Below are 16231 nucleotides of genomic sequence, written 5' to 3'. Positions count from 1 at the left end.
TCCAAAGCTCTTGAGAAGAAGTCAGCTTGTGTTTGACTCCCAGGTCAAGGAACTCTGACAGACTGCCGCACAATGGAGACTTGACTCAAACATTCCTCTGCGTTGCCTAGCAATGCTTTTGTTTGCCGTATTTCGCTGTCTACATATTCATACTCCTTCAACTCATTAGTAGTTATTCATTCATTGAGGCAAGCCCACTTGACCCCTTCTCTCACTTGTCATGGGAATAAAATAGTGATGGTTGGATTGTTAAATATTTTGAGTGTTCTTCGGTATGCACAGATCTGTCCCTATAGTACCACATCAATATAGTTTTAGCTTCAGTTCGCATAAAAACATTTTGCATCTCAGCCTGTGCATGCACTCTTTAAAAATCCATAAAACATTATGTAACTTCATAAAACTCCATCATCATGACTATTGCAAATGGAAAAGATCTAAAGTGATTTTTTTTACTATGATGATTTGTGAAGTATACAATTAAAAATAGTTTTAGTCACTATCCATTACTATCATTTTTGTGGTTTAAGCCTATTAAAATTCGTGGTGAACTGCATGCACGAAACTACCCACAGTCTACAAACAAAATTACCTAGATATTAGGTTCAAAGGAGACAAATACAAAAAGCCCTCTCTTTGAACTGATACCGTACCCAATCGTCTAAAATTACTATTGTGTAAATGAACGTGAGCAAACATCCGAAACTCATTGAACAGGTGTGGGGGCCGTCAATCAAAGCACCCACGCGAACAAGGACAAGCCCACCGGCGCCATATATGGAGCGCATTCCAAGGGGCGGAGTCACCTAACTTTCCCATATCCATGAATGAAACCTCACCGCCACTTAGTGAGTTCCTTCATGAGGGAGTCGTCGGAGTTTCGCATGGACCAAAAAGTTTAATTTGACAAACACAATGGATTACCGACGCACTCAGTTTTATTTCTTATTTTCGTATTTATTTGTTAACAACGTATTTATTAGGATCCAGTCAAAAGAACGTAAGTACAAACCGAGATTTTTAAAGTCTTTTTACTCAGAAAACGTTTCTTTCTAACCTTTCACATTTCTGTTTATATGATCTGATGATGAATAAATAACATGTATTTGTGGACATAAACGTAATGGTTAGATTTTCATCAATATTTCGTAATTATATATTTTCTCCTACAAAATGTAGGCCTACATAATTAAGACATTTAATCCTGTAACATGCAATGTTTAAATATTCTTTGACTTAATTTTAATTTAAATATTATTGATCCTTAGATGTGCTGCTTGACATGAAGGCTGCCGGAAGTGAATTAGGTTGGTTAACCTGGCCGAGTGAAGAGGGGGTAAGTCTTATCAATTTTTCTGTTCCCTGTACATATCTGGCTTTAACATGAATAGACTCCATTCAGTTCAGGTTCGTTGACTGATCTTAAAGTGGTTACATAGATGCATGAGTCAGTGTCATTTCGTACTCTAAAACACCAATGAAAATGAGTCATATCCTCAAACCCATTAAAAAGCTTTTCCTGCTATTAAAGTTGATACCTGAGAGTAACATCAGGCGTTTTTCCTCGGCAATAGGCTTAAATAACATCCGAACCAATCTTAGTGTGTATTGTTTGTAAGGTTTTTCATTTTCATCATCAAAAATATTTAATGTACAGCGGCTCCAAAAAGCATTGGGACACTTAAACCACACTTTACATATTATATACATTATTGTATTAGAAAACAATGTAACAAACTAAGTGTCATTTGTTTCGAAGTTGCCACAAGTACAATTTTAAGCAAAACTTTTCACAAAATTATTAAAGGAAATATTTTTTAAAAAGTGATTAAAAAAATGACTCAGAAATGAAGCTATAGTTCTGAGAAAATGTCATTTTTGTTTGAAACTCTGATGTCTAATGCAATGAAATTCATATACATGTTTGTGTACATGTCACTGTGTGTGTGTGTGTGTGTGTGTATATATATATATATATATATATATATATATATATATATATATATATATATATATATATATATATATATATATATATATATATATATATATATATATATACAGTACAGTCCAAAAGTTTGGAACCACTAAGATTTTTAATGTTTTTAAAAGAAGTTTCGTCTGCTCACCAAGGCTACATTTATTTAATTAAAAATACAGTAAAAACAGTAATATTGTGAAATATTATTACAATTTAAAATAACTGTTTTCTATTTGAATATATTTCACAAAGTAATTTATTCCTGTAATGCAAAGCTGAATTTTCAGCATCATTACTCCAGTCTTCAGTGTCACATGATCCTTCAGAAATCATTCTAATATGCTGATTTTGCTGCTACAAAATATTTGTGTACAATATTTTTTTTCAGGATTATTTGATGAATAGAAAGTTCAAAAGAACAGTGTTTATCTGAAATCTAATCTTTTGTAACATTATAAATGTCTTTACTGCCACTTTTGATTGATTTAATGCATCCTTGCTGAATAAAAGTATTCATTTCTTTAATTTCTTTTCAAAAAAAAAAAAAAAAAAATTCTTACTGACCCCAAACTTTTGAACGGTAGTGTATAATGCTACAGAAGCTTTGTATTTCAGATAAATGCTGTTCTTTTGAACTTTCTATTCATCAAGGAATCCTGAAAAAAAAAAAGTACACAACTGTTTTCAACATTGAAAATAATCATAAATGTTTATTGAGCAGCAAATCAGCATATTAGAATGATTTCTGAAGGATCATGTGACACTGAAGACTGGAGTAACGATGCTGAAAATTCAGCTTTGCATCACAGGAATAAATTACTTTGTCAAATATATTTAAATAGTACACAGTTATTTTAAATTGTAATAATATTTCACAATATTACTGTTTTTACTGTATTTTTAATTAAATAAATGTAGCCTTGGTGAGCAGACGAAACTTCTTTTAAAAACATTAAAAATCTTAGTGGTTCCAAACTTTTGGATTGTACTGTGTGTATATATGTATGTATGTATGTATGTGTGTGTGTGTGTGCACTAGAGTGTCTAAAAATGTATTTCCTTTCTGAAGTATTGAGGAGAAATAAGTTTCGGTCAGAGGCTGTTGAGTGCGCAGACCATGTTTTTTCTTTGAAGCTTTGGTTTATAAGAATTCGCTGTGAATTCCCCTTCAGTCACACAAGGACCTCTCCAGAGATGTACCGAGAGGGTTCCACTACTTCCTCTGACCACGCATAGTCGCACGCTAAAGTGTTTAATTAGTCTTTTAGAGACTAGTCCTGTCATCTTCGTTCCCTGATGTCTTGAAGGTTTCCATCAGCTCTACTCAGCTGCTGGATTCAAAAAAGCTCTTTGAGGTCATGCTTATTTTGCCAGCTATTTCAGTACTTTTTGAAGTGTTGAGTTGAAAAGGAGCTCTATCACGGCAGAGCATGGTGGGAAAGAGGAGAGCAGAGGCCTACTTTTTGTCTCCCACACCCTTCTAATGAGATACTTTTACAAAGGTGTGATTCCCACATTCAGTGTAGTCATGTTTCAGTCTAACATTTAGGATACTGGAACATTTTAGGCAAGAAAAATAAAAATTCAAGACTCAAATTCAACTCCGGGTGAATAGGGGGTAAAAATGTATGTAACAGATATCACCATACTTTCCTAGTTGATTGATTACATTAAGAATCGCAAACATCTTTTTGTATTTAAATATGTAGTATTTGTATATTAAATATCAATATCTAGTTAAATATGCAGAAAATGGCCTTTAAAGATATGTATTTTAATTGTAATGTACAGGCATAAATAGATAAAATGCAATAAAATAAATATTTAAAAATGTATTTAGGATGTTTTCTTTCCTCTAGTCTGAAGTAACACGTTATGAAAAGCCAAACTACCCAACAACCCAACATTGACCAGTACATGAAAAAAGTATTTTTTTTGTTTTTCAAATACAACTACAAATAAGTGATTTTTGCTCTGTAGCTCTTAAGAATCATTGGTTAGTCAGTTTAAAGATCCCTACCAGCCTGACTTAACCAATGGCATGAGTTTGGGGTGGAACTATCTGAAACCAGTCATTCTTTTTCCAATGCAAATGTAAAATACTTCACCTTTTAAAACAAGTTTTGTACTTTTATATTATGAGATGATTGTAATACAACATTCCCTCTTTTCTTTCTTTTTCCATTATTCTTAGTGGGAGGTTGTCCAGACGGTGGTGAATGGCTCTCTTCTTTACACCTACAGTGTGTGCAATGTAGCCAGTGACACCGAACAAGACAACTGGCTTCGAACGACCTTTATCCAGCGTAGGCCCGACGTCTCTCGCGTATCTGTGGAGCTGCGCTTTATCGTCCGGGACTGCAACACGTTTGGTGGCTCGTCGCCTTCCTGTCGTGAGACTTTTGGTCTCTATCTAGCCGAAACCGACACAGATGTTGGCACAAATTTCCGCAAGGGCCAGTTCCGAAAGGTAGCCACCGTAGCGCCAGACGAGGTAACAGCTGATCGTGGAGGGGGCAAAGCCGATCTGCGGGTGAACGTTGAGACGCGGAGCATCGGGCCACTCTCCAGAAGGGGCTTCTACCTTGCCTTCCAGGATTTAGGGGGCTGTGTTGCTCTCTTGGGGCTGAGGGTGTTCTACACCACCTGCCCGGCCACGATGAGAAGTCTGGCCGCCTTCCCTGAGCAGGTGGCGTCGGGAGCGCTGGCGGAGGTGGAGGGCACCTGTGTGAAGGACGCAGTGGTGGTTGGAGAAGCTGCTCCTCGGATGTACTGCGCCGCTGAGGGAGAGTGGGTCGTTCCTGTGGGCCAGTGTCTCTGTCGAGCGGGATACCAAGCTGTTGGAGATGCTTGCAAAGGTGAGTTTGTGATTTATTGTTTAGTGGTGTTCTTTACTTCAGCAATATGTTGAACTTTTTCTGCTTATTTTTCTGCTAGATTTTTACTGAAAGGGTTAGTTCAGCCAAAAATTTTCTCATGTCGCTCCAAACTCGTAAGACCTTTGTTCATCTTCGGGACACAAATTAAGATATTTTTAATGAAATCTGTGAGGCCTCCCGTAGACTGCAACGTTATTACCACTTTCAAGGCCCAGAATGGTATTAAAGACATCGTTAAAATAGTCCATGTGACTACAGTGGTTCAACCTTAATGTTACGAAGCGACAAGAATACTTTTTGTGCGCAAAAAAACAAACATAATGACTTTATTCAACAATTTCTTCTCTTCCATGTCAGTCTCCTTTTTGTTTTTCCGCACAAAAACTATTCTCGTCACTTCATAACATTAAGTTTGAACCATTGTATTCACATGGACTATTTTAATGATGTCTTTACTACCTTTCTGGGCCTTGAAAGTGGTAATACCGTTGCAATCTATCAGAGGTCAGAAAGCTCCCAGAATTCATCAAATATCTAATTTATGTTCTGAAGATGAATAAAGGTCTTATAGGTGTGGAACGACATGAGGGTGAGTAATTTAATGACAGAATTTAAATTTTTGGGTGAACTAACCCTTTAATGGCCAATGCTGGTTTCTCTAAAGCAGGGCCATTATCCCAAAAGTTTTGGGATAATCTTACAAAAATATTTCAACGCAGATTAAGGAAATTGACCAATCAAAATCAAATATTCCACAGCGCTGCATAAAAACTGCTGAAATCACATCAAACTAATTATTTATTTATTCAAAATTAACCTAAAAAGCTGAAAGAAAAAGAGAAAACGTTCATTTTGCTTTGACAAATTATGCTGATAATTCTGAATTGTACAAAAAACATTAGTTTTAATCATCCGGGTCCATCACTATAAAATACTTCACATTACTTTAAGACAATTTGGGAACAACTGCAAGTCTTTGTGGGTGGGCAGATGGTAAGTGTGTTGTCGGGTGAGGGTGTGTTCTAGGAAGCTTGAGAGATTTTTGTGGTTGCCACAGAGCTGTCTGAGAAGTTTGTGAGAGGCCAGAAATATGACTTCAGTCAAATGGAATGTCAGCCGTCTCCACACCCTTTCACCTGCTGGTGTATTATTTCTACATGTGTGTTTAGCTCTTCGGGAAGGAAGTGTGAAGATACCAGGCTACTATTGTAAAGGAGTGTATGCACATAGTTACAGTGATATGATTTGCATTCAAATGTTTTTAACCTTTGGACAGTTTCGAATATCTCTTACTTTTGAATAGAAGGGCTTGTTTGGGTGAAAGGGTTAGTCTTCAATAATAAGTTTAAGTATTACTGTTTTGCATTAGAAAATAAGATATTAAAGTGAACGCCATCTGCAAACAAATTGCGCTAGATCTTTTCCCCAAAACTAATTTTACTTTTATCATCCAGTGACTTTTAACTGACTGGTCCCAAGGTGATTTTTTTTTTTTTTTAAGTGGATGTATGAAGAAATGAATGAAAGAAAAGTTTGGTTTGGGATGGGAAAAAAAAGGATTAACTTTAAATTTCATTTTAAGGTTTTCCCAACTAGTTTAAAGGAATTCCCCCAAGGTCATATTACACTTTTCCCATACCCTCCAACAGCTGATATGACTCAATGGGCAGAGCTAACATTACCTGAGTTACTTTGTATGTGTAAGTGTGTTACCATGACAACGGCTAACCGCAGATTACAGAGAAGGTTTGGCATGCCCAAGGACTATCTGGGGTAGTCATCATATAATTTAAAGGTTGGGTTGGACGTCTCTGGACACCTTTTGTATTTGTGGGAAAAAGTGGTTTTGAGTAGACAGACACACTATTTATACGTTACAGTAAAATGTAAAACCAGAGACATTAAAATCTATCCCATTGGTAAACGCATTGCAGACCAACAGCAGGGCACGTTTGTTGAACATGCATACTGTAAAAAAGGATATCACTGGGAAAAAGTTGGCATGAAATCTTTTCAAAAGATCCATAAAGGAGCCATTAGCAAGGGCAATCTCAGGAAAGCATGTTTTGAAGACCTTAGCCTTTGGCAGCCCTACAGGAACCTGCACCTGAAACGGACGTTCAAGAACATCAAGGGAGTTCAGAATATGTGAAGGCCTTTGGAAAAGGGCAGATTCCACACATTTCCTTCATAATGCAGTTTCCAGGAGACGTGCTAAATGTTTTGACACCCTTAGAGGAAGTGTGATGAATGATGACCTGATGAAATGGCTCATGGGAGAGCTGTAATGAAAACTGCTATCTTGTTGACTTTGTGATGACATGCTTCAGGAATGAGGAGTACATGTCCAGACATCCCAACCTGTGGTTCTTTCCATTCTGATTCTGACAAAGCCTTTTTGTCTTCTGTAAATTATGTTTCACTCTATAATTTGTTCATCCACTCATCTCTTGAAAGACCGTAGTAATTAACAACCTTTGCCCATGCCTCTTGATTCAACTTGGTGGGTTTTTCTTTTCTCCATACAGAGTGAAAAGATGCCTCAAAGCATTCAATGTAAAAGAGGGTTCTTCTTAACCCCAAACAACCATTGAAACAATGAAGTTGCTGTTGTCATTGTTTTCATGGGAGTTTTACGAGTGGTTTTCTACGTGACTGCTGCTCTGTTCAGCTTATCGCCACCTGCCAGTGTTTGTTGGGGACAATTGTGGTTGGTTGCCGGGCACAGATGGGGGAAGGGGTCTCATTTGAAAAGTTTCGGGGGGAACCCAAGTGTTCCAATGTTTTCATTGCTTGTGAATTTGATACTGGCCTACCAAAGATTTTGCAGACTATAATGTCATGTTTTATTTTTATAATATTATATAAGAGTGTAATATTAATGTTTAAAATTAGCTTCAATTTAATAGATGTTTAATCCAGTTTAATTAGCAGTTGGGTGCTTTATTTGGTCTGAGATGGGTTTTTATATAATGCTGATACTGATACCTAGAGAGCAGTGTGTCAGTATCAGCATTGGCCAATGAAAAACCCATCTCAGACCAAATAAAGCACCCAACTATATAAACAAAACAAATTAATGACAGCAAATAGGGATGCGTGAAGTTTTTTTTTTTTTTTTTTTTAAATATTTTTCTCGTGTGTATGTGTATGTATGTGTCTGTGTGTGTATATATGTGTGTATATATGTGTGTATATATATATATATATATATATATATATATATATATATTTATATTTTTTTTATGCAGTGAATTCTTTTAATTATTTTATTTTTTTAAATTTGAATTAATAAAAAAAACCTGTATTGGCTGATAACACTGTTAAGTGTAATTGTTAGCTACTCTCAAAATGAATATCCATTTTCATCATGTTTTGATGCCTAATTTCACTTTTTTTTTTTTTTTTATTAATTTAGACAAAATGGTAAATAATATAATTTTAATTATTGGCCATAACATGAAAATATAATTTTTATTTATTTATTATTTTTTTATTTTAAATATTTCTAAACATTGTTTCAGGGAAAATTTTAGAATTTTGACCTGGAAACCTTTAGTTTTCTTTAAAAAGCCATCACATTGCTCTGGCATGTTGTTGAGGACCACTGCGTCGGTGAAACTGCTATTCTAACTGTTGACCTTTCCACCCAAAGGGCATTGACTATTCCCTTTGTGTATTGTGTCCAAAAGCCAAAGACTTGGAGTCTTATCAGCCCTGCCAATCACTTGTGTCGTGCATATTTTAGTGGTTGCGGGAACATAACTGTGGCAGAAGTACGCAAAATGGCCTTTAGTCACTTTTCCACTCTTTCCTCACATACTGTCCACCAACGCAGCATCGCCCTAAATAGCTTCTTAGTGAAATTGGTCAGCCTGACACATCAGTGGTGCCATGAGCGAGTCACGCATTACAAAGCGCTTTCTAAACATATTTCACATGAAGTTCCCATGGAAACAGCTAAATAAATTAACTTATTCCTCATGGCTTTGGTGAAATTTGTATTCATCGCTGATTTCACGTATGCCACTCTCAATCGACACAAACATGAAGATTAGAGGAATAGAGTGGGAGTTTCCCGCTCTTGTTCTGGCTTCAAATAAAATGCACAAAGAAGGGCTGCTTTTCTTATGCGGACCCCCTCCTATAGACGTCCACCCTTATACACAGAGCAAATACACAAAACCCAATGTAAAATCCCAGCGGGAGAACTTCTGTCAGCAATCCTCACGCACCCATTCACGCTCACACTCGCACACCTCCCACCGGTCGTCAATCTGAAACTTGGCCCTTTGTTTGAGGTGAGCACTGAGAGACGGGCCCCAGGGGGGACATATTCCCCTCAAAGGAAGTTCCTCGGATCTCTGGAATCTATATTCACAGTGATTTTGCGAGCCAGTGAGTTTCTCATGCCCATTAAAAGTACACCTATCAGAACCGGTCTCTTCTTAAGACTGTGCATGTGATTCTGAATCACTGCTCTCGGCCTCCTTTGTTAATGATTGTTATATCAACCCCCCCACCCCCATCCTCCGTTCCTTGTTTCCGGAGTTTCTTCCCTTTGTGTTTGTTATAGCATGTCCTCATCCTTCGGCAGAGGAAGGAAAGGAGGAGAAGAGGAGGCCAGAGGGCTTATATTGACGCTTGCGATTCCGACATCCTGTTTTGTCCAACGGACATCCACATGAGCTTCATTTCATTTTTCTAAAAAAAAATCTCTTTCAATATTTTGGAAGAAGTTGACAATGTAGATGTAATTATTCATTACAGGGCTGTACAAACGTTTGGTGACCAGTTTGACTGGTTTTATTTAAAACGGTTGGAATGTCTTCTGGTTGCATTGTGAAGTGTGATCAGTTTATTGCATCGTTGAACATTTGAATGCCGTCGGCTGCATCTTGTTTGGCTCTTGTTGTGTGCAGTTGTTGGTGCAGAAAGTCTGATCCTCCCTTTATGTGCACAATGGCCTAAAATAAAAGAAGAATGGTGTGGTTATTGAATCTGGATGCACTATGATGTGAATCTATGTCCTTTTATTACATAAATGACTCGTTCATCTGGTTTTTTCTACAGCTTGTGAACCGGGTTACTACAAGAGCACAGATTCCAGTCAGCCATGTGAAGTGTGTCCAGATAACACCAAGCGCTCTGGTCATGGAGCTTTGCTGTGCGCCTGCATGGATGGCTTCTACCGGGCCCCAACAGACCCAAATTCTGCTCCCTGCTCTTGTAAGTCTGAACAGATAGTTTTTCTCCCCTACAAAGTTGTTTGATCTTATTAAGAAACTCTTTGGCTGCATTTTTTTTAAATCTAGTATCTAAACAATATACTATGTTTTGCTCTTCTAGCTCTGCCTAGCCCTCCCCGAGACTTGGAATACACACCCCTCCTGACAGCGGGGAGTTTGAAACTGACCTGGCGCCCACCGGCAGACACAGGCGGCAGAAGCGACATCACATACAGTGTGGCGTGCGAGCGCTGCGAGAGCGGTCTGTGTTCGCTGTGTGGTGGGAGGGTGCGATTTGAGCCTACGCAGACGGCCTTGAAAGACCCCGAAGTTGTGGTTAGTGAGCTGGAGCCTCACGTGAACTACACCTTTACAGTCGAGGCCCAAAACGGCGTGTCCCAGTTCAGTCGAAAGAGAGCCACGGCTGGCATCACAACAGTGCTTCACTTCACAGGTTAGATATTTAGGAATTTAAGTTTTAACTGCAATAATATAAAGCTATTGAGTGGCAAGCAATGGTTCTGTCCACAGTGATAAAGAAAATGCAGCCATTTGGATTTAAAAATGTACCGATGAGGTTTCTTTGTGGGCGGAGCTAACCAGTGCACTTCGGCCAAAAAAATGTCTCATTGCTTGTCACGGATAGACAAGATTAACATGGAGAAGAATTTATCACGCCTACTTAAGACATGATGCATCAAATGGCATTTACAAGTAAATTGAGATGTTTTTAGCCAAAACACTGATGATTTGTGCCTTTTTATTCAGATGGCCCGAGGGTGCTGTACCTGAGAGTTGAAGATCGGACCACCAGCAGTCTTGCATTATCCTGGGTCGTGGACCACCATGTGCAGAATCACAACTCCCCCCGCTATGAGCTCATGTACCGCAAGAAGGTGACTATCTTATTAGTTACTTATTAACAAATATATTAAAAAAAGATTATAATAGAGACTTGGGTGGTGGGATAGTAAACTACTTCTCAGAGCAAATCTAGTTACAACTTAGCAATACCTTTAGAACCAGCTTGAACATCCTAGCAACCACTTGCCAATCAGTGCGTCTGAAATTGCATACTGAGTAGGTACTACATTTGAATTTGAACTTACTTACGACCGTTAAAATGTACATTCTTCATAGTATTAATGTTTGTAGTTTGAATGTAATCCGGACGTACTACATCCGCCATGTTGTCATTACCATTTGACCTACCAGCATCAGTTGCATTGCTTCACCTCCATTTATAAATCCCCCCTCGTGGCCTTATGGGATAGCAAATTGTCCAATATCCATCGAATGCGCACTTCAGCATCAACATAGCATTGTGGAACCTTAGCATTTTCTTCAGAAATGTTTCTTGCGTGCTTTCTCTCGCTCTCTCTCTCTGGCCTTTCCATGTTTTCTTCCTTTACCATTTTAGAACAAACTTTTTAAATTTCCTCTCCTCACTGTTTCATAGGAGGATCCTGGAGAGTTTGATGTCACCACATACACCGTTCTGGTTCTGGAGAAGAACTCTGTACAGATTAATGACCTCTTACCAGGCACAAAGTATGTGTTCCGCGTTCACACCCTGACGGCAGAAGGCCATCCCAGCAGCCACAGCGCAGAGCTTGAATTTGAGACGCTGCCTCTCGGTAAGTGCGTGCGAAAGCGCGCGTAGGCGTTTAGTTGTAGTCCTTTAATGCTTTCATGTATGAAAATGCGTAACTTAGATGAATTCGTGATAAGCTTTGGGTGGTGCATGAATGTTTGTCAGTATAAATAGAGTGAATTTTTTTTGTGTTCTATCTCCAACAGCAGAATCTCAAACACAGAATAGTTCTATGGTTGTGATGGGAGCCGTCGCTGGAGGCGGAGTCATGTTGCTGATTGTGGCGGTTATTTTGCTTCTGCACAAAAGGTTAGAGAAGCCATCTCTGGTCTCACTTTTTCCAGTCCATTCTCTCCTTTATCTTTTTCCAGACCACAAAGCAGGACTTCCCAATTTTTCCTTAGTCACTTCTCCCACACTGTTTACATTCCAGCTTTGATGTGCAATCATTCTCATCTAGGATGTCATCAAGATAGGAGCTTAAATTAACTCAATAATGTGATGTTCAATGTTTTTTCATGTTCTTTCATCAGGAGGCTGAATTCTCATGTCCGACGGAGGGTTGATGGAGATTACTTTTCATGTCCAGGTATTCATGTATTTGACATTAAGACTTCATGTCTTATCAGCAATAGCTATACTTAAACCTCAGCCATCATACAGTGAGTGTCATTTAACCAAAGTTTACCTTCTCGTTTTACAGAAAAACTCCTTCCTTTGAAGACCTACATTGATCCCCATACATATGAAGACCCCTGTGCGGCTGTCCTCAAGTTTGCCAGTGAGATTCACCCTAGTCACATCACCAAGCAAAAAGTCATTGGTGCAGGTCAGTGTTATTTTAATATTATTTATATACTGTTACTGTATTTATTAATATTTTAAACTAGTTTTTAAGTTTTTTTTTTTTTTTTATGTGCTTTTATTTTATTTTATTTTTTTTTTTTGTCTTTTTTTTGTTTTTGTGTTTTCTAAAAAATTGGACTTAAATTTATATATTTAATTAACAACTGTATTTCCATATTGCTCCATAGGAGAATTTGGCGAGGTGTACCGTGGTTCTCTGAAGGTACCAGGTCGCTGTGAGGTCGCCGTAGCGATAAAGACGCTGAAGCCAGGCTACACAGAGAAGCAGAGACAGGACTTCCTTAGTGAAGCCAGCATCATGGGCCAGTTTTCCCATAAGAACATTATCCGTCTGGAGGGTGTTGTCACCAAATGTAAGTATCAAGCTATAAAATCATGTTTCTGGTCAATTTCTTGTACAGAACATGTTTTAACAGGATGTTCTCTTCTACCTATCATTTCAGTCAAAGACGCCATGATTATCACAGAGTACATGGAGAATGGAGCTCTGGACCAGTATTTAAGGGTATGTTTTGGTCAACAATTGTTTACATTTCCTCTGAATGTGTTTGCCAGGATGTAGCAGAATCATTGATGTGTTTCTTTGTGCTCCACAGGATCATGACGGGGACTTTTCCTCATACCAGCTGGTGGGAATGCTCAGTGGTATAGCCTCAGGAATGAAGTACCTCTCTGACATGAACTACGTCCATCGGGATCTCGCAGCTCGTAATGTCCTGGTCAACGGCAACTTGGAGTGTAAAGTCTCAGATTTCGGCTTGTCACGAGTACTGGAGGATTATCCTGAGGGAACCTACACGACCACTGTAAGTGATATGAATGCACAGAATTATTATAAAATAAATGTACAAGTTTATTAAAACATTATTTTCATGGTTTCTGACTCTACTCTTACTCTTTTAGGGAGGAAAGATTCCTATTCGTTGGACGGCACCAGAGGCAATAGCATACAGGAAGTTCACTTCAGCTAGTGATGTGTGGAGCTTTGGCATTGTCATGTGGGAAGTGATGTCATTTGGAGAAAGACCCTACTGGGATATGAGCAACCATGAGGTATGGGATATTTCGAATTATTTATTATTCATGCTAATTGCTCATACTTTAGGAGTTTGACAAGAAAGAAAGAAAGAGAAAGAAAGAAAGGGCCAACAGACTCAAATTCTGCTCCATGCTCTTTTAAGTTTGAATAGATATTTTTTGCTCCCCTACAAAGTTGTTTGATCTTAAGCTAGGAAATGACCACCTAGCAACGACCTAGCAACGTTCTAAAAACCAGTGAACACCTTAGCAATGCCCTGGCAACCACCCTAGCAAAGGGATAGTTCACCCAAAAATGAAAATTCTGTCATCATTTACTCGCTCTTATTTTGTTCCAAACCTGTATGAGTTTCTATCTTCTGTTGAACACAAAAGAAGATATTTTGAAGAATTTTGGTAATCAAACAGTTGACTGTAGCCATTGACTTCCATGGTAGGAAAAAAATAAATGGCAAATTGTCTGGTTACCAACATTATTAAAATATCATGTGTTCAACAGAAGAAAGAAACTCCTACAGGTTTGTAACAACATAAGGGTGAGTAAATGATGACAGAATTTTCTTATTTGGGTGAACTATCCCTTTAAGCTTTCACTTAAAACACATCGATGGCCTTCATGTCCTCTGTGAGCATGAGTTTCACCATTTTCTTCATACTTTTGATCAAAGGTGATGAAATCCATAAACGAAGGCTTCAGGTTGCCGGCACCGATGGGCTGCCCATCTGCGGTTAACCAGCTAATGCTGCAGTGCTGGACGCAGGACCGCTCCAAACGGCCACGCTTTGTTGATGTCGTCAACTTGCTCGAAAAGCTGCTTCGCAGCCCAGAATCACTCTCGGCCATTGCCAGTATAGACCCACGGTAAGAAACGGTTAACAAAACGCTAATGTGAAATGTTGTTGCAGTTCTAGTGCAGAAAATTACAATGATTTATATTGTGATATCTGTTTTTCTCCACAGTGTGTCTATTCGCCTACCCAGCACAAGTGGTTGTGACGGCGCCCCCTTCAGGTCAGTGGATGAATGGCTGGAATCCATCAAGATGGCCCAGTACAGAGAAACCTTCGCCCTTGCTGGAATTAAAACTATGGAACAGGTGTTGCGCTTGAAAATTGAGTAAGTATGCCTACATGCATCCATAAATAGATTACAAAATGAACCAATTATAAAAGCTTATGAATTACTGAAACTTTATATGGTCTCATCTAACCTGTTCCTCCTTCTTTTTTCTTTTTCAAAAAGGGATATTAGTAATATGGGAGTACGGCTGCCAGGTCATCAGAAGAGAATAGCCTACAGCATTCTGGGCCTGCAAGACCCGACAGGGACCCTGGATCTGTTTGCAGTGTGACAGTGCGGTTGAATGAAGCAGAACTGTTCTGAATCAGCAGTTGAGCTGGCCCAAAATGGACTTGAAAAGCTGGCTAAATAAAGACCAGACTCTTATTAAATGACTCCCTTTGGCAATATAAACACTTTATTTGATATTTTGTTTCTCCTTTTATATAACATTTTTACACGTCAGATGGACCCTTATGCACTTTGTGATTCTGTTTTTTACTTAAGCCATATTGATTAGCTGCATAAGCACACAGTGGACATATGATGGTGTGTTTTGAAATATTGTAAATACTGCCTCAGGTCTGATGATTAGGGTACTATCAAGGGTACAATGATAGTAACCTTAAATATTACAGTAGTGCCCATATATTGCATAAAAGTCCACAAAGGTGCCAAATGTGAGGGGTTGAAGTCTGATTAAGGTTATACAATTACAAATGTAAAAAGTTTAGTAGAAAATGTTTAATAGGCATCCTCCTGTTTTGAAAGATAGCACAGGATGTTTACATGTTATTTCAGCTCTTTTTATTTAATATTTATTTTTTTTTTATTTATTGTCTGTGTTTGTAAAGAAAATAATGTACTGTATAGTATTAAAATATTTTGTAAGTCATCTTAAGTCATTTCTTCAGCATCATGCATCTCGCACAAAATGTATGCCCTGACTGACAATGCTCTGAAATTACTCATGCACACAAGTAACAGCATCACTGTGCTTTAATTTATTTCTATAAATTTATGAAACATTTAATTATCCAGTCAATATGTTACTTTACTGATCTAGTTTTCACTTTAGATTGGTTAGTTGGCTCAAATGTAATTTGGAAAGCCATTCATTGGAGTGCAGACAAAGTGTCTCTAATAGACTTGACTCACTTCAGTCCTTCAGTGAAGAATGTGTGTAAAGTAATGAGTCATAATAATCATGAATTAGCTACCTTTGTAGATCAAGAGATACTATAGTGGTAGAATCAAAATGCAAGATGAATGTATGCTGACTGTGGTCTAGGGTGTGTCTAACAGAGAAACAGACAGAAATGAAGCTCTTAATTGTGCAGTGTGGGAGTTGACCTGGTGGACATGTTTAAAGCTTGTCTGTGTCGGTCAGGATCATTTATCTAAACTTACCTAAGTCTGACTGTACAGATTATGACTTGACAATATACAAATTAATTGCAGGCATAATTATAGACAGGAGTTACATAATATTTAGCTATAATTAAATCCAGGATAATAGTCAACAGAACTGCATTTTAACATTTTATTTTAATGGCATTGCCTGTAACTGCCTTACCCATAATA

General features: G+C 38.1%; 1 protein-coding gene across 2 annotated transcripts; it reads left to right on the top strand.

The window, feature by feature from the left end:
- The first annotated feature begins 818 nt into the window (after window positions 1-818).
- On the top strand, window positions 819-15542 carry epha2a (eph receptor A2 a). 2 transcript variants are annotated; one of them, XM_048198894.1, is made up of 17 exons: window positions 820-1000; window positions 1269-1336; window positions 4176-4839; window positions 9934-10089; window positions 10210-10542; window positions 10857-10984; window positions 11548-11725; window positions 11889-11991; window positions 12216-12271; window positions 12386-12511; window positions 12717-12902; window positions 12993-13054; window positions 13146-13355; window positions 13453-13602; window positions 14256-14449; window positions 14549-14704; window positions 14831-15542. In XM_048198894.1, the coding sequence occupies exons 1-17, from the start codon at window positions 916-918 to the stop codon at window positions 14937-14939; spliced, it is 2964 nt and encodes a 987-aa protein (XP_048054851.1). In that variant the 5' UTR covers window positions 820-915; the 3' UTR covers window positions 14940-15542. The 2 variants fall into 2 exon arrangements, with proteins under 2 accessions (XP_048054850.1, XP_048054851.1); XM_048198893.1 differs by having other exon boundaries at window positions 819-1000; window positions 12717-13054.
- Window positions 15543-16231: the final 689 nt, after the last annotated feature.

This window comes from Megalobrama amblycephala, linkage group LG8 (genome assembly GCF_018812025.1).
Source record: "Megalobrama amblycephala isolate DHTTF-2021 linkage group LG8, ASM1881202v1, whole genome shotgun sequence".
Lineage (NCBI taxonomy): Eukaryota > Metazoa > Chordata > Actinopteri > Cypriniformes > Xenocyprididae > Megalobrama > Megalobrama amblycephala.
This window is presented reverse-complemented; position numbering and strand designations above follow the sequence as displayed.